This window comes from Podarcis filfolensis (genome assembly GCF_964270895.1).
Source record: "Podarcis filfolensis genome assembly, chromosome: W".
NCBI classification, from domain to species: Eukaryota; Metazoa; Chordata; class Lepidosauria; order Squamata; family Lacertidae; genus Podarcis; species Podarcis filfolensis.
In genome coordinates, this window is record NC_139619.1 from 18964612 (window position 1) to 18982748 (window position 18137).

The following is an 18137-nucleotide window of genomic DNA, read 5'->3' on the forward strand; positions in this document are numbered from 1 at the left end:
TATCAGATTGGAAGAGAGTCGGGTGCAACATAAAGAACCGAAAGGGGACCTGCTGGGAAGAAAAATGCCTACGTTGGTGGGTAGGTTTGACAGCGATCCTCAGGAATATTTAAGCTTTAAAACGGAGATGAAATATGCCTTAGAACTGCAGGGAACTGATTTTGCCAATGATGGACAGAGTGTGGCTTTTATAATTAGCCACCTATCGGGGCCAGCTAGAGAGTGGGTGAGGCCACTGATAGCAGCCGGTAACGATGCACTCCGGGACTTGGCAAAGTTCTATCAGGCGATGGACGCCATGTTTACAAATGAGAGTCAAGTTGATATGACTCAGCAGGAACTCTTGGCTTTGAAGCAAGGCAATTTGACTGTGCGCAGTTACTGGTCTAGTTCGCAATGCTGGTCCACAAGCTGGGTTGGGATTTGAGTTCCGAACCAGTGCAGGCCCTGTTTAAGGCCGGGCTAAATTCTGACGTGAAAGATGAGCTTGCCAGAGGGCCCCGGCCCAAAGATATGGACGCGTTAACTAAGGCTGCCTTAGCGGTGGGCCTCAGGCAGGAAGCCCGTTTGCTGGAGAGGAGGCAGAGCATAGGGGAGCGTTTCCATGGCAATCGCATTCTTGAGATGCCGGCAGGGGCTACTCAAGGTCAGAGTCAGCAAGAGCCCATGGAGATGGACTCAGCCTGCGCGCGGGAACATTCAAAAGCCCAACTGCAGAGCAGAAAGGAGGGAAAGGACTGGCAGGCGGCCAAGAGGTGTTTTTTTGTGCCAGAAACCAGGACACTTTGCCAGAGTGTGTCCGGAGCGTCGTAACTGGCAGGGAATGGTGGGGGCCACTCCACAGGGAGAAGAGGAAGTGCCCCAGGTGCAGGGAAATGGGAAGGCCTGGCTGGTGGTGAACCGGGGTAGCAGCCAGGCAGCAGCAGCAGCGAAGAGCCCTGACCAGGCCACCCCAAACCAGGCATAGTGGTGAGGGTGCTGCTGGAGCTCCCAAATGGCCACGCAATGGAGGTCCACGCCCTAGTGGACTCAGGGGCCAGTGTGAACTTCTTCAGCAGGGACTTTGCTGCGCAGCACCAGTTGCATCTTCGGCCTCTGGATTTTCCTCTGCAAGCGACCGCCATTGATGGAAGGGAACTTTTGGGAGGGGAAGTGATGCATCAGACTCCTCCCATGAGGATGAGGATTTCCACGCATTCCAAGACCATCGCCTTTCACGTAGCCACCTTGGTGGGGCCACCGATTATTCTGGAAATGAGTTGGTTGGCCTTGCACGACCCGGTGGTTTCATGGCACCAGCGGTCCCTGACTTTCGGGTCGGCGCACTGTTTGGAGAACTGCCTGGGAGTAGGGGAACCTCGGGAAAGGAGGGCCAACGTGTCTGGGAAAGAAAGGCGGAATCCCTCCACAATACCGAGACTTGGAGGAAGTGTTCAGTGAGAGAGAGGTCAACACGTTACCACCGCACCGGCCTTACGATTGCCAGATTACCGTAACTTGGTCCCGAATGATGCAGATGTGCTCTGAGAGCTCTGTGTAAATAGGAGAATGGAACTAATAAATCCTGTAAATCTGGCTGATTTCCCGGACTCTTATCTCTTCTAGCACCCACCAATCATCCCCTGACATGGGTGGTTCCCTAGATCGGATGGATGGGAGGTTACCTGCTCTTGATGGAGTGAGTACATAGCTTAGGGGTAGTTCTGTGTCATTTGTTGTGGCCTCAGTGGTGTGGAGTGCCTTCCATCAACTTCAACTGGTGGTCCAGCTGCACCACAATCTGGACAGGGATAGCCTAACTATCATATATGCTCTGGTAACTCCTAGGTTAGATTACTGCAATATGTTATACGTAAGTCTACCTCTGAAGACAGTTTGGAAACTTCAGCTACTGCAGAATTTGGTGCACAGGTTGCTCACTGGGGCAAGACAGTTTGAGCATATTACACTGATTCTGGTCCAGCTGCACTGGCTGCCAATTAGTTTCCAGTCCCTATTAAAACTACAGTGGCACCTCAGGTTACAAATGCTTTGGGTTACAAACACTTTGGGTTACAAACTCCTCTAACCCAGAAGTAGTACCTTGGGTTGAGAACTTTGCTCCAGGATCAGAATTGAAATTGTGCGCCGGTGGTGCGGTGGCAGCGGTAGGCCCCATTAGTGAAAGCGCACCTCAGGTTAAGAATGGTTTCAGGTTAAGAACAGACCTCCGGAACGAATTAAGTTTGTAATCCGAGGTACCACTGTACTGGTTTTGACCCATAAAGCCCAAAGCGGCTTGTGACTGAAGTACTTCAAGGACTGCTTTCCCCCCATATAAACTGTCCCAGACCCTGCAATCACCACCAGTGGCCCTTCTTTGTGTGCTTCCTCCACAAGAGTTCTAGGGGGTGGCAACATGAGAATGGGCCTTTTCTGCTGTGTCTCCCTGTTTGTGGGATGCTCTCCCCAGGGAAGCTCGCCTGGCACCTTCATTGCATATATTTAGGTGCCAGGCAAAAATTTCTCTCCTTGGCTAATTAGCAGTCTATGACTTTTAAAATGTGTTTCTGGGAGCGGGTTTACAGTTTTGTTTTGTTATGTTATGTATTTTGTAATCTTATTTTATGTTTTTCTGTTGTGAACCGCCCTGAGATCTTCAGATGAAGTATACAAATCATTAATGTTAATTGATGATGATGATGATGATACCAGTTGCTGAAAATTGCAGGAGGGGAGCGTGCCCTTGTGCTCAAATCCTGCTTGCCGGTTTTTTGTTTTTTTTTTAATAAATATTTATTAGAGTTTTCAATTTTATACAAAGAAGAAAAAAAATATTAAAAACAAATCAATTTCAATACCAATTTTCAATAACATGTTTCTTTGACTTCCTCATACCTCCCCTTCTTGTTTTCTAGTTCAAATTGTTTATCCAGCAAATCCTAATCTCTTAACATTCCATTTAACTAACACCTTATTTTCCAATCAACTTCTTAGATTTTGTAACTTAAACAATATTTATACCAATTCTTTTTACCATAACAGCTAGAGACCACATAAATTCAATCCAGCATCTTTCAAAGTTCATTAATTTTGCAATGTTTCTGTAGATAGTCCTTAAATTTCTTCCAATCTTCTTCTGCCGACTCTTCTCCCGGGTCGCGGATTCTGCCAGTCATTTCTGCCAGGCCCATACAGTCAATCAACTTCATCTGCCATTCTTCCAGAGTGGGTAGATCTTGCGTCTTCCAGTGCTTTGCTATAAGTATTCTTGCTGCCGTTGTAGCATACATAAAAAAAGTTCTATCCTTCTTTGGCACCAAATGGCCGACTATGCCCACCTGCTTGCCGGTTTTTGCACAGACATTTGGTTGGCTACTGTGAGAGCAGGATGCTGGACTCAATGAACCATTGGCCAGATCAAGCAGGCTGGGCTTATGTTCTTATGCATCAATAAGGAGGAGGGCAGCCAAGACGAAGCCTACAGGTACTACAGAAGAGGCTTATACACAGGATGGTTTCTCCCTCCCTTTCATAGCTGTCAACTTTTCCCTTTTCTTGCGAGGAATCCTATTCGGAATAAGGGAATTCCCCTTTAAAAAAAGGGAAACGTTGACAACTATGCTCCCCTTTTCCATTGGTATCGTCCAGAATCTTTCGGTGTACGTCACTGCCCACTCTTAAGTGTGATCACTTTCAGCTTCTCTCTAGTGGTATTGCCCTGATTTGACTCAATCTAGCGCAGCCTCTTGTCTATTACCAAAGACCCCTCCCTCGCAACGGCAGTGGTGCGGTCTGGAACTGCCCAGCAGCCTCCGCCATTGTTAAGACGCGTTGTTTGATCGCCCTGCCGTCAGCCCCGCGCCTTTGTTGAAGTGTTAGAAGGTGTTACAGCTCAGGGAGCCTCTCGGAACCTGCCACTGCCTTTTGTGCCCCGCGCCCCACCTTCCCTGGGGGCTGGTGTGTATGAGTGTTTTAACATCGCGAGCTCGCGATGTCCACGCCCGCCCGGAGGCGCCTCATGCGGGACTTCAAAAGGTAAGCGCTGAGTCGGGACCCCCCTTCCCAGAGGCTAACGAGGAAAGCAAGTAAGGAAGAGGTGAGGTGATCCAACATGGCGCTAATAAAGGTACCGTAGTGACAGAGTTGTGTTACTTGCACAAGGCAGGCAGTGGCGCCCATGGATGAAGAGTTACGTCGTTTGCCCTGATTGGGTGGACGGTGATACTCTCTCCCGCCACTGAATTGGGTGTCTCTTTTTTCCCCGTCCCTCCCTCCCAAAACAGGCTTCAGGAGGACCCTCCAGCCGGAGTCAGTGGGGCTCCCTCGGAGAACAACATAATGGTGTGGAACGCGGTCATATTTGGGTGAGTAGGCAGGCCTGGATCGCCTGTTCTTCCTTTTCCAAATAAATCCGAAAAAAGAGGTTTAAAACTCTATGTAATCTCATTGTCCAGATCTCCGTTTCTCTCAGAATAATAATCAGCAATCCTTATCGCGCATCTTGAGGGGGGGGGTGTCTGCCAGTGTGTGCTCTTCTTACTATTATTATTCTTATTTTAATTATATCATGCTGTTCCTTCTAGGAGCACAAAATGAAAATGCCTGTTCCCATTCAGTGTTTTTCATAAAGTTAGGTATATATGTATCTTTCTATGCTTTCCAGGAGTGCAGAATGATATGTCTTCGATACATGTATTTATTATAGTAATATTATTACAGTAGAAAACTGCTTGTATTTTGGGAAGAAAAAGAAAGACACAAGTGTAATAATTATAATTGTAGCTGCATCTCGCTCCTCTCCTGTTTCTAAGATGTTCATAGTAGGGTCTATGTGCTATTAAAATTATTGCTTTAATGATTATAATTAGTTTTGCTCATCCTCTGAGGTCATGTAGTTTTGCAGGGATGACTGTTTGTAACAGCTATTGTTCTTAATTGTATTTTCCTCTTTGTCCAGTGATGGCGGAAGGTGTTTTTTTTAAATAAAAAAAAATCTCAACAGTGTTATAAAGTCATATATCCAGGCAGAGAGGGTTGTGTTTCTGTGTGAGTTTACAAAAACTAGAGCTGGTGCTGGACAAAATTTATTTTAATTCCAATAAGCAGCCTCTGGTGTGTTGTACATTTTTTAAAAAAATCTCTTGCTGTAAGGCAGGAATCGCCAACCTTTTTGGGCCTATGGACACATGTGCAAACAGGTGAAACTGCTGTGGGCACCACACACCCATCATGACCTATTCTGTTGAGTACAACAGAATGCTTTTTTCCAAGTCTAATTTCAGCTGGAAAGAGAGGACCATGTGGGCTCCAGGAAAGGCTTCTGCAGGCATATACTGTATTTTTCGCACCATAGGACGCACCAGACAATAGGACGCACCTTGTTTTAGAGGGGGGAAGAACAAGAAAAAAAAATTCTCCCCCTCTCTGCCCAGCGCCCCTTCAGCGAAGCGGCAGGAGGCGCTGCGCAGAGAGGGGGAGAATTTCCCTCCTCTTGTTTTCCCCCTCTAAAACAAGGTGCCGTTTAAGGTGCGCTCAGTCGCCTTCAGGCGGCTACCTTGGAAGCCTGGAGAGCGAGAGGGGTCGGTGCGCACCGACCCCTCTCGCTCTCCAGGCTTCAGGTTCCTTTCGACCTGCTCTTTGGGGCTGGCGGGGGGAAGCCCACCACCAGCCCCAAAGAGCAGGTCAGGGAGCAGCGGAAAGGCGCGCAGCGGAGAGGCTGCTGCCATAGTCACGCGTCACCTCTCCAGCTGGGAGAGGGTCGCTGGGCTATGGCTTCTTTAGCCCCGCGCACGCTCTCCTGGCTGGAGAGGTGGCTCGCGACTATAGAGGCTCCTGCCATAGCCGCGCGTCACCTCTCCAGCCAGGAGAGGGTCGCGGGGCTATGGCTTCCCCTTCATTTTTGAAGGGGGAAAAGTGCGTCCTATAGAGCGAAAAATACGGTATGTGTGCTTGTTGTGGGCACCATGTTGCAACCCCTGGTGTAAGGAGTTTGAGAAGGTACATATGGCAGTCATTCCACTTTCCCCCCGATTATCCTTGCAACAGACATGTAAGTAGATTAGCCAGTGAAGGTGTGCAAACATTGTTACTGGTGGTGACCAGGATTTTTAATTTTGTTGACCAGTAAAAAAACCATCCAGTATACTCCATTAGGAGTAACAGACTTCTTTAAAAAAGCTGATAGCAATGCAGGGGCACATTACTCCAGGCTTCATCTTTACATTGGAGCATTGGTTTTGAACCAGTGTGCCGTGACACCCTGGGGTGACGTGAGGAACATCCTTTCATTAACTTGCAGCCCATATCTTCCTGCATTCTCTCTCTCTCTCTCTCTCTCTCTCTCTCTCTCTCTCTGAGGAACATTCAAGGGAGCCGGCAGCTTTAAGTTGCAGCACGTTATCTTCCCGAAATAAAACAACAGCAAAAAAAGTGAGGAAGCACTTCTTAAAATCTTCCTTCCCGCAAAAAAATAAATCCTCCCCAGCTTCAGTAACTAACAATGCCTTAGTTTTACACAGAGGGCATGAGAAATGCAAGAGACTAGCAAAATAGCTTGATGGTGTGTGTGCCTGGATGTATGTGTGCTCTATAAGGAGGGGTATAAAAACAACCCTGAAAATGAGTGTATTCTGTGTTTCTTTCTCTCTCCTACCCCCAGCATCCCTTTCCCCTCTTCTGCTCTACCTTGTTCCCCAGGCAACCTCCCTCCTCCTTATCAGTCACCCAGCTTTATGGGGTGACTGATCTTTTGCTGCAGTGGTGGCTGTCAGACCAGCAGACTGCAGTCAGTCAGGGGTAGATGCTAGGCACAAATGGTGCCCCTGGACATCTCCATCCACTTGCAAAAGGCTGCTTGGCAGTCGCTTTTTGCGAGTAGCTCAACGATAATTTTGAACCCTGATCAAGCATTAGCTTCAGAGTGGTCTGCAAATGTGGCAAAAAACCAGAATCCACTGAATATTACGTCCTGTTAGACAGGGGAGGAAGTTTATTTATATATATATATCATTTTTTATTTGATTTTCCAAAATAGAGGAAAGAAGAAGAAAAAGAGAAAGAAAGAAAAGGAATAAGCTTACATCAAAAGATCATACAAATTCCACATATCAAGATTACTCTGAATCTCCTGACTTCCCCCCATCCCATCCATGGGTCCTCTTAATTCTATTTTCAACTGCATATCAATACTTCTCCAATTTTTTATCTTCCTAGGTTATCTGTACTTTCTATTACATTACAAGTGTATTTAGAATCCTGCTACTGTTTTAACCTGTTTGCAATGATTTTGTATATACATTATAAACATTTCCCTTTTTTAAAAAAAAAAGTTTCTTGTCTTCTTGGTTTCTGAGCTTCCCAGTTAATTTTGCCATTTCGGCATAGTCCATCAACTTGATTTGCCATTCTTCTTTGGTCAGGGTTGTCTCTTCCTTCCATCTCTGGGCTAGCAAGATCTGAGCTAGCAAGATCTAGCAAGATGTTGTAGCATACATGAACAGTTTCCTCTGATCTTTGGGGATCTCGGTACCTATAATTCCTAGTAAAAAAGCTTCTGGCTTTTTAGGGAAAGTTATTTTAAACATTTTTTCATTTCATTATATATCATTTCCCAGAATTTTTTGATTACATTACAGTTCCACCACATATGATAAAAGTTACCTTCTATTTCTTTACATTTCCAGCATATATTGGTACTTGTTCTATACATTTTTGCTAATTTTACTGGGGTTAAGTACCACCAATACATCATTTTCATATAGTTTTTTTTCAGTGAGGAACACGCCATAAATTCAGATGTGTTTTCCACAGCCTCTCCCAATCTGTCATTTTTATATTATGTCCCACATCCTTCGCCCATTGTATCATCACAGATTTGACCTGTTCATCCTTTGTGTTCCCTTCCAGGAGCAAATTATACATTTTTGACAATAATTTAAAGTTATTTTCTAAGATGTCTCTTTGAAATCTTGATCATTCATAACTAAAACCATTCTTTTTATCCATTAAAAAAACATTTAATTGTTGGTATTGTAACCAGTCCATTACCAGTTCTCTCACCTCATCAAAATCTTTTACCGTATTTTTCCCTCTATAACACGCAGATTTTTTCTCCTAAAAAGGAAGGGGAAATGTCTGTGCGTGTTACTGAGCGAATGTGTGGTCCCTGGAGCCAAATGGCAAAAAAAATCAGGCAAAAATCAAATTGCGCGTCTCGGAGAAGGGAAACCTGAAAAGAGGAAGTGGCTGCTTTCCTGCATTCTGCCTCAGGGTCTTACTGCCCACCCTCCTCTGTTTCCTTGCTGTGTTTGCTCAAACGGAACAAAGAGCAGGGAAAGCCCCTCCCCTCCAGGCAAGCAGAGGGGAAAGCAGAGTGTCGTCTCTGTGCTCCGGTGCTGCTGAAAACATGCAGGAGGGAGAGAGAGAGAGAGAGAGAGAGAGCTGGCTGGCTTGGGTGGGTAGGTGAGGGAAAACTTTTGCCTTCCTTTCCTCCCTCCCGTTATACCCCTCTCCTGCATTCTTAGCCAGCTGCTTCTCTGCACACCCCTCTCGTGCTCCTTGTCCATTCTGTATTTTTCCTTCCTTCCCCACTTAAAATGTGGTTAAAAAGCATGGATCCACATGGATCCTCAGGATCTTTGCATTGGGTCACCCCAAATTCACCATCAGATCACATAGCATGTCCATGGCTACAGCCTGCCCCCCCCCCCAAATCACGCACCCACTGTTGCCTGGGGCTGCAATGGTGCAAAAACGTGGTTACAAAGCATGGATCCACAGGGATTCTCAGGATTTTTGCATTGGGTCACCCCAAATTCACCATCAGATCACATGTCTGTGGCCACAGCATGAAGCACAAAAATGATACATCCACTGTTTCATTCAGAATGTTTTTTCCCTTGTTTTCCTCCTCTAAAAACGATGTGCGTGTTATGGTCAGGTGCGTGTTATCGAGCGAAAAATACGGTAATTTTACCTGGTAGGTTTTCTACCTCGGTTAACAGCTCTCTATATGTTGGCTAGTTAGTCCTCATATTCACTTTCTTCACAGATATTGCTTCTAACAGGGAAAGCCACCACAGTGTTTTTTGTTCTAATAGATCTTTATACTTCTTTATACTTTATACTTTTTATACTACTTTATACTTTTTATACTTCTTTATACTTTATACTTTTATACTTTAAAAATTTATTTTCTTAGTATATGATTCTGAAATCCCTTATGTACTTTTACTTTATCATACCATAAATATGCATGCCATCCAAATCTATTATGTCCTTCTAGATCTAACACATATCTGTTTTTCAATATTATCCATTCCCCGATCCAGCGGATGCAAGATGCCTCATAGTATAATCTCAAATCCGGCAGGGCAAAACCTTCTCTCTCTCATATCTGATAATAATTTATATTTTATTCTTGGTTTCTTCCCTTGCCAGATGAATCTAGAAATATATATTTGCCGTTCTTTGAAGCATCCAGTACTGTGTATCACCGGGATTGATTGAAATAACATTCTTGACAATACATTCATTTTAATCATTGAAATTCTCCCCCATAACGATAAATTCATTCTCCCCAAATTCTAAATTCCTTTTTATTTATTTCCATTTTTTCATAATTATCTTTGAATATATTAATATTTTTAGCTGTCAACCATACCCCCAGATATTTTACTTTTTAATGTATATTTAAATCCATTATCTGTTGTAACTCCTTTTTGTATTGCTCCATCACATTTTTCAATAAAACCTTAGTCTTATTTTATTCAGTTTGAAACCTGACACCTGTCCAAAGTCCTGAATTTTTTCCAATACCTTTGGTAATGAGTTTTTTGGGTCCTCTACCGTAATCACAAAGTCATCAGCAAATGCTTTTAATTCATATGCTTTATTTCCTACAGTTATTCCTCTAATTGTTTCATCTGTGCTTATCTTCCTCACCAGGACCTCTAGCACTAAAATAAATAATAATGGTGACAGGGAACAGCCTTGTCTTGTCCCCTTTAATATCTTACATTTTTCTGTTGTAACATTATTCACAATTAACATTGCTTGTTGATCGGAGTATATTGCATCAATACCTCTCCCAAAGGTCTCCTCAAGATTCATCTTTTATATTACCATCTCATTTCTAACTTCCAGGTGTGCTCTATAACATCAATTATATTCCTTATATTATCCTTCATCTGGTGTCCTGGTAGGAAACCAGCTTGATCATAATGGATTATTTCTGTCAAGACTCCTTTCAATCTATTGGCCAAGATGTTTGCAAATAATTTATAATCGTCGTTTAATAGAGAGATTGGTCTATAGCTTTTAACCAAAAGTAAGTCTGCGTCTTAGGATGCGGGTGGCGCTGTGGGTAAAACCTCAGTGCCTAGGACTTGCCGATCGTATGGTCGGTGGTTCGAATCCCCGCGGCGGGGTGAGCTCCCGTCTTTCGGTCCCAGCTCCTGCCCACCTAGCAGTTCGAAAGCACCCCTAAGTGCAAGTAGATAAATAGGTACCGCTTTATAGCGGGAAGGTAAACGGCGTTTCCGTGTGCTGTGCTGGTGCTGGCTCGCCAGAGCAGCTTCGTCACGCTGGCCACGTGACCTGGAAGTGTCTCCGGACAGCGCTGGCCCCCGGCCTCTTAAGTGAGATGGGTGCACAACCCTAGAGTCGGACACGACTGGCCCGTACGGGCAGGGGTACCTACCTTTAAGTCTGCGTCTTGCTTTGGGATTAAGGTAACGAATGCCTGTTTCCAGGCCTCTGGTACTTTACCGTTCTTTAAAATTTCATTCATAACATCTTTCAATAGCTGCACCAGAGAGTTCTGGAGTTGTTTTTTTTTTAATATTTAGCTGTCAGGCCATTGGGTCCTGGTGTTTCAGGGGAGAAAGTTTCTTAGTTGAGTATATGTCCAGTCACCTGTGAACGACGATGGCTGTCTTCAAATATCTGAAGGGGTGTCACATTGAAGAGGGAGCAAGCTCGTTTTCTGTTGCTCCAGAGGCTAGGACCCAAACCAATGCATTAAAATGCAAAGAAATGAGATTCTGACTAAACATCACGAAGAACTTTCTGGTGGTAAGAGCTGTTCGACAGTGAAACGGTCTCCCTCAGAAGGTGGTGAACTCTCCTTCACTAGAAATTTTAAAGCAGAGATTGGATAGCCGTATGTCAGGGATGCTTTAGTTGAGATTCCTGTGTTGCCGGGGGTTGGATTAAATGACCCTTGGGGGTACCTTTCTGTGTGACAAATTGGTTGCCATCAGACCAGAGCCATGCAGCACCATCATGCTGCTGCCTTTATTTTTAAAATAGCAGCAAAACTGGGGCGGTGAGCAGTGTGCAGTTTCCTTAGCACTGCTGTTTTAATTACACAATGCTATGGAGTATTTGGGGGTGGTATCCCCACCATTTGACCCAGATGGCATCTGGGTTGAGAGCAGGATTAGAGGTGGCAGCAGCACAGGAGCAGGTGACTGCTTGGTAGAAGTTATTTACATAAGTAAAACTACCCACATGTAGAAATTGTGAAATTGCTAAAACTTTTGGTTTTTTTCTCCCGAAACTCTTAAAGCTTGCTCACTCTGACCCCCATTTCTGTGCTGGGCATGGGTCAAAATTCAACTATACAGTGGAACCTTGCCTGTCAAATGCTTTGGAAGTAAAATGTTTCGGCTTTCGAATGCCGACAACCCGGAAATGAATGCTTCCATTTTCGAACATGCCTCAGAAATCGAACAGCTTCTGAGGCACGTTTCTCCATTTTTTCCCCATGGATTTTGCCGACCACCCATTGCGCCTCGATTGTTGAACGTTTTGGAAGTAGAACGGTCTTTCAGAATGGATTACGTTCGGCAACTGAGGTACCACTGTATGTCATTCTGTAAAGGCTGACTGCCAGTTCAACAGTAAACTAACTTTGGCAAACAACATGTGAGGTGCTGATATGCTTTCTCCTCTTTCAGGCCTGAGGGAACCCCATTTGAAGATGGTAAGTATTAAAACAAAACTAAAAAATGTTTTCAGTGAACAGAAGGTGGATGTAATCCATATATTAACGACTCCCAGGATTCCATGGATCAGCTGTCCTTGCTCTCTCTTGGCTAAAACACAGCCAGCTGCAGTTAAGCATTTTGCCTTGTAAGTGGTGACTAGGCTTACTGTGTAAATCGTGCCCTTTACTTAAGAACTTATTTGAATTTCTTCTTATAAACGAAGTCTGCTTAAGGTAACAGTGTATCATACGTGTTCAGAGGCAATATATCTTTGATCACCAGTTATCAAGGATGGCTATCTCCATAAATAGAGAGTGTTTCAAATACATTGTCCCTTTTCTCTTTCCTCTGGATAAAAACACTGGTTCATTCCCTCCCATTTTGACAATTGTAGTCTTCTCCTCAATCCCCTTTCTAGCACTTTGCTGTCAACTTCATTCACCTCCCTGGTTGTTCTGATCATGTGGTCTATCTATACATTGTTCAAAACCAGTTTGAAGCCCACATCGCAATAACAGTTTCATTATATTTGACCCAGCAATATATTGCGAACAGCCTTCAAAACTCCAGGTAGCAGTACAATTGCAAGCAATTTGAGAAGTCCTGTCCCTGTGTATGGTGATTACTGGTTGCTGCTTTCCAAATACTGTTTTGCCACCTCCAAGTGAGATGGGCTGGCTGCTTCCTTCCAAGCAGCAGGAAGGTCAGGTGTAGGACTGGGTGATAACTAGTTTTCAATATTGCGGTATATCACTGGCAACTGCTACTACTTAAGGTTCTGAAACGGATAAATGATGATATTATCAATCACCTAATGGTCACTTTCAGCAGCAGGCAAGCCAAAATGCATCCAAATGAGACACTTGGGTTTGGGCTTCACTACCAAATGGTGGTATTCAGGACAATCCAAAGTACGGTGATGAGTCATAGTGAATACAAATAATCTGGGACTGCCAGCAGGCCTGCTAGGCAGCAGAAGCGGCAGCCGCCTGGCAGCAGTGGCACAATAATCAGCAGCCTATGAAGCCTTGCCACGGCAGTGGGTGGTGGTAGCAGAAGCCTGTGAGGCCTTGTGGTGGCCTGCAAGGCCTTGCGGCAGTGGCAAAAGCAACGACGGCCTGCAAGGCCTTGTAATTGTGGTGGCAGTGGCAGCGGCCTGTGAGCTTCCTAGAGGCATCTGGCTGGCCCACTGTTGTCAGTGGAATAGCAGACTACGTAATAATTGAATCTCCTATACCTAGGGAATTCCGTGAAACTGCTGGAGCATCTGCACAACAGGTACAGGGGAAGTTTCAATCTGTGAACAAGATAATTAGGCCTTGCCTCTTTCAATTGCAGGAACTTTCAAGCTTACCATAGAATTCACAGAAGAATATCCAAACAAGCCACCTACTGTTAGATTTGTTTCTAAGATGTTTCATCCAAATGGTATGTACCATCTAAAATGGAGTGGTTTGTGTCTTTAACTACAGCAATAGTCATGGAAATGGACTGGATACTGATGATTTAAGGGAATTGCAGTCATATAAATATATGCTAAATGTTGCTGAGAATCCATTCTACATGGCCTTTTAAATTTCTAGCAGAATAGGGTGATTTCCCCAGTGACTCCCCTGATCACTGAGGTGTAGAATCCTTTAATTTTAAAGGCAAGAGGAAAACTTCTAAATGAAACCAAATCTACTTAGTAGCAGTACTAGTTCGTTGTTTGGGTTCTTATAATCCTAGATCTTGTCTGCTTCTGATATTTTGGTTGTATGACTTTGGATGGAACCCTATAGTAAACAAACTTTTCTTGTCACTAGCCAAGTGTAACCAATTAGATTTCTAGCACTCCTATAGATGCTAATGCTTTTGTATATGAGTTTTTAATAGCTTTATTTTCAGTGGATTTTCTCATCCTACATTTATATCCTCTCCTCTCCCTACTTTATGAAGAATTCTAAAGCCTATATTGCAAAGTTCACATTAGACTTGCATTAGACTTGCATAGATCTTAGAAAGGAAATGTGTTCATGGTGCTTAATCCTTGCTTGAAATACCATGCTGTGAACATCTTCATAAACATAGTTGTGAGGTCAGAAAGGAGGATGTGTTGGTGGAGCAAGGTGCAGTTTACAGATTCAGTTCACCAGGGGCCTGTTTCATAACTTGTGGAAATCAGATGAGGAACAAGCTTCAGACACTTACTCTGTGTGTGACTTTAGTTAGTTATTCAATAAATGCTGACAATGAGCTGTGAGTGACAACCTGGCAAGAGAAACTTGCAGGGCACTGGCTCTTGTTATGAAACCCATTAATTTCCTTTTGTAGTCTATGCAGATGGTAGTATATGTCTGGATATTCTTCAGAACCGTTGGAGTCCTACCTATGATGTATCATCCATCTTAACATCCATACAGGTAACATCAGGGATTTAGTTTCTGTAATAACCATGAAAGCAGAAACACAACTATCTGGTGAACTATCTGCCATGTGATTCCATCATCATTATTTAAGACCCATCCTTTTATTTCTGTTAATTATAAAATGCAATAGTATAACTACAGGGGGTTGGACTAGATGATCCTCATGGTCCCTTCCAACTCTACAATTCTATGATTGTGATTCTATAAATGTACATACAATGTGGGTAAAATACAAAATAACTGAAACACTACTGACTAAACAACTGGGAAGGGCCTAAAGTGTTAAAAGCACTTCAAAGAAGACTCCCCCCCAATTGAATTAGTGATACATTGCATCCCCACTCTGTGACTTGCCCAAAAAGATTAACAAAATGGCTTCACAAACTGAAGCAGCTATACATTTCAGAAGCACTGCATCACTACATTTTTCTAGTGGTGATGATTACCTTTTGCGTATTTGGTGTAGCAGAAGCATATTCTTACAGTCTTGGGAGTGTGCTTTCTCCTCCCCTTCCTTTTTGCACTTTTGAAAATGTTCAGAAGTCATCCACCTTCAAACTGTCGCTTGAAGCCCATGCAAGATGTCTGCTGGTAGGGTGTTCACAAGGCCAAAAGCCTTGGATGGTTCTCTAATGGACTGTTCTCCCATCAGAACTGATTCTGAGCATAGTTATGTAGGCTTAAAGGAGTGGCTCATTGCACACATTAAGCTTTGCTGTTGGAACAAAGATAATTGTTAATTGTGTAACTTGTACATGTGGAGAGTGCATGTCATTGTGTTAAAAACAATGGGATAGGTGCAGGCTAAGCAGGGGACCTGAAATATCCAAGAAACGTTCTTAATATACATGGTACATCTGTCAAGTTTTGATATGTTGAATTAACCATTTTGCTTGCTTTGTTTGAAACCTCATTATGAAGCCTGATCCATCTTTTTCTTCTCAAAACAGTCTTTACTGGATGAGCCTAATCCAAACAGTCCTGCAAACAGCCAGGCAGCTCAGCTATACCAAGAGAATAAGCGGGAATATGAAAAACGGGTTTCTGCAATAGTAGAGCAGAGTTGGCGTGACTGTTGACCCTGGATGATGCGTATGTATGAAGTGTCTGAGTTGTTCTCCTAGCATCACTGCATTTACTTTAAAAAGCAAAATAGCTGTTGTGCTGTTGCCACTCAACCTTACTGAAGCTTCTTTCTCCTTGGACAACAGAAAGCAACCCCTCCCCCATGAGGTCAAATGTACTGTACTTGGGTTACTTGTAAAAGACTTAATAAGGCTGAATTCCACTTTCTGTGATCTACCACCTCATATTAGGGCAGTATTGTGCATTTCTCTAGTGCAGGGACATCCAACTCCCAATAGACTGCAATCTGCTCACATTATAAAAAATCTGTCAGTGATCTACTCATTGTCGTAAAAAGACTAGCAGTTATCTACCCATAATTGTTGAACTTTTTTCAGGAAGCCAAAGTTGTGGTTGGGGTTGTTGTTTTTTTGCTTTTTTTGCTTCTTTTTAAGGAGATCGCTGAGGGGCCAGAGATCTGCCAGGAACACCCCATGATCTACCTGTTGGACATGCCTGCTCTATTCTACACTAATATTTTAATTGTAATTGTGTTATACACAATGTAGCTAGATTTTTTTTAAAAGAATGTTTATCTACAATATACATTTTTAACTGTGACTCAAGTGCTGATCTGTCTAGGCTGGTCATTTAACTGCTTGTATCAACTTCAATGCATCTGTAAGTACTGTGTGAAGAACTAACTTTTCCCTGCTGTTTTCTCATTCTTCCTTTTTTCTGTTCAGCAATGTGATGAAAGCATTTCAAATTGCAAAATGGGCTATTATTTTAAGCTCATCAGAGGTGAGGGAAGGAGGTTACAGTTTGCTCTGTGGGTCATGTGCAAAGTGATTTATCATTGTAGTGTGGTAACATATCTAAGGAAGTGCTAGGTATCCTTTCTTTTAAGAATATCCGAACTGCTTAGTAGTTTTCAAGGCTTTTTGAAGATTGCTATGGGACAGGGGTTGACAATAACTTTGTGGCGCACAAAGAATGAGAGAAAAATCAAAGTGCTTGTTTCCCTTTCTACAGGTGAAACTCGGAAAATTATAATATCGTGGAAAAGTTCATTTATTTCAGTAATTCAACTTAAAAGGTGAAACTAATACAGTGGTACCTCGGGTTACATACGCTTCAGGTTACAGACTCCGCTAACCCTGAAATAGTACCTCAGGTTAAGAACTTTGCTTCAGGATGAGAACAGAAATCGTGCGACGGCAGCATGGCAGCAGTGGGAGGCCCCATTAGCTAAAGTGATGCTTCAGGTTAAGAACAGTTTCAGGTAAAGAACAGACCTCCGGAATGAATTAAGTATGTAACCAGCATGTAACCAGTATTAAGTATGTAATCAGAGGTACCACAGAGAAAGATGAGAGACATGAGACCTAGCAATGCAGAAGAGCTGAAGGCTGCTATTGAAGCATCCTGGTCTTCCATAACACCTCAGCAGTGCCACAGGCTGATAGCATCCATGCCACGCCGCATTGAGGCAGTAATTGATGCAAAAGGGGCCCAAACCAAGTACTGAGTACATATGCATGCTTCTACTTCTCAGAGGTCCAATATTGCTCTATTTGCAATCCTTGTTTTGCTGATTTCATTTAATAATCTAATTTTCTGAGATGGTTAATTTGAGGTTTTCATCAGCTGTACGCCATAATGTCACAATTATAACAAATAAAGGCTTGACATATCTCGCTTTGCATGTCATGAGTCTATCTCATATATTAGTTTCACCTTTTAAGTTGAATTACTGAAATAAAAGAACTTTTCCACGATATTATAATTTTCAGAGTTTCACCTGTATAACTTTGAAAATCCCCCCAATCTCTCACCTCCCTTATCAAGTTGTTCAACCTTTGGAAAAGCAGTTTTGTAAGCTCAGTTTCTACATTTTAGATACTTTAAGCAGCAGTGTCGGAGGAGACTGATCAATGTGTTTGTCTGCTCTTCCAGTGTCTTCTGTGTATATATTAATTCAACTTCACACAATTAACACACGTACAAAACATTTTACAATTACTTGTAAATAAATGTATAATCTTAAAGTGCTTATTGTTGAAGGCGGCAAAATACCTATCACTATTTTTATTCTGGTAAATGTTCTGGAAATAATAATGCTGCTGCTAGTTGCCCTTCTTCAAGCTGGCTTCACCTGCTTGGGGAGCTTATATTATAGAAACAGTCTGAAGCAGCTTACCTTCCATATGCAATTGAAATTATTCAACCCCCATTGCAAATCAGGTTTATTTGCAAACAGCTGAAAGTCTGTAAATTTTGATATGAGCAAATAGCTCAACACAACGGATGCTTCAAGTGGTTTCCCCAAATTCAGCTGAAATTGCAACTTATATGGCAGGCATAGGCAAACTCGGCCCTCCAGATGTTTTGGGACTACAACTCCCATCATCCCTAGCTAACAGGACCAGTGGTCAGGGATGATGAGAAATGTAGTCCCAAAACATCTGGAGGGCCGAGTTTGCCTATGCCTGTTATATGGGCTTCTCCAGCCTCACTATTATTGAATCCCCTAAATAGAATCCCTCACAACAGCACAAATACAACAGGTGTTGTCTCAAGCACACCTGATGCAACTAATTAAGGGCTTTATTAGTTGCACCAGGTGTGCTTGAGCTGCAACACATGAAATACCAGAGCTGGCTAGGGGGCTGTGGAGTGTCAAATTTGG

General features: G+C 43.2%; 1 protein-coding gene across 6 annotated transcripts in view; it reads left to right on the plus strand.

Moving 5' to 3' along the window:
- The window catches only part of LOC310753859 (ubiquitin-conjugating enzyme E2 A), a 416921-nt gene extending 399425 nt beyond the window's left edge, over positions 1-17496 (plus strand). The window contains exons 1-6 of one of the 6 annotated variants that reach the window (XM_083595226.1): positions 40-76; positions 4266-4346; positions 11943-11968; positions 13311-13400; positions 14286-14374; positions 15331-17496. In XM_083595226.1, the coding sequence (XP_083451352.1) occupies positions 4321-4346; positions 11943-11968; positions 13311-13400; positions 14286-14374; positions 15331-15459 (360 nt within the window). In that variant the 5' untranslated portion in view covers positions 40-76; positions 4266-4320 and the 3' untranslated portion in view covers positions 15460-17496. Of the gene's footprint in view, positions 1-39; positions 81-3401; positions 3467-3536; positions 4018-4059; positions 4079-4265; positions 4347-11942; positions 11969-13310; positions 13401-14285; positions 14375-15330 lie in introns of those variants that run through there. The other 5 variants (XM_083595227.1, XM_083595224.1, XM_083595225.1 and 2 more) reach the window with 5 other exon arrangements.
- The last annotated feature ends 641 nt before the right edge of the window (positions 17497-18137 follow it).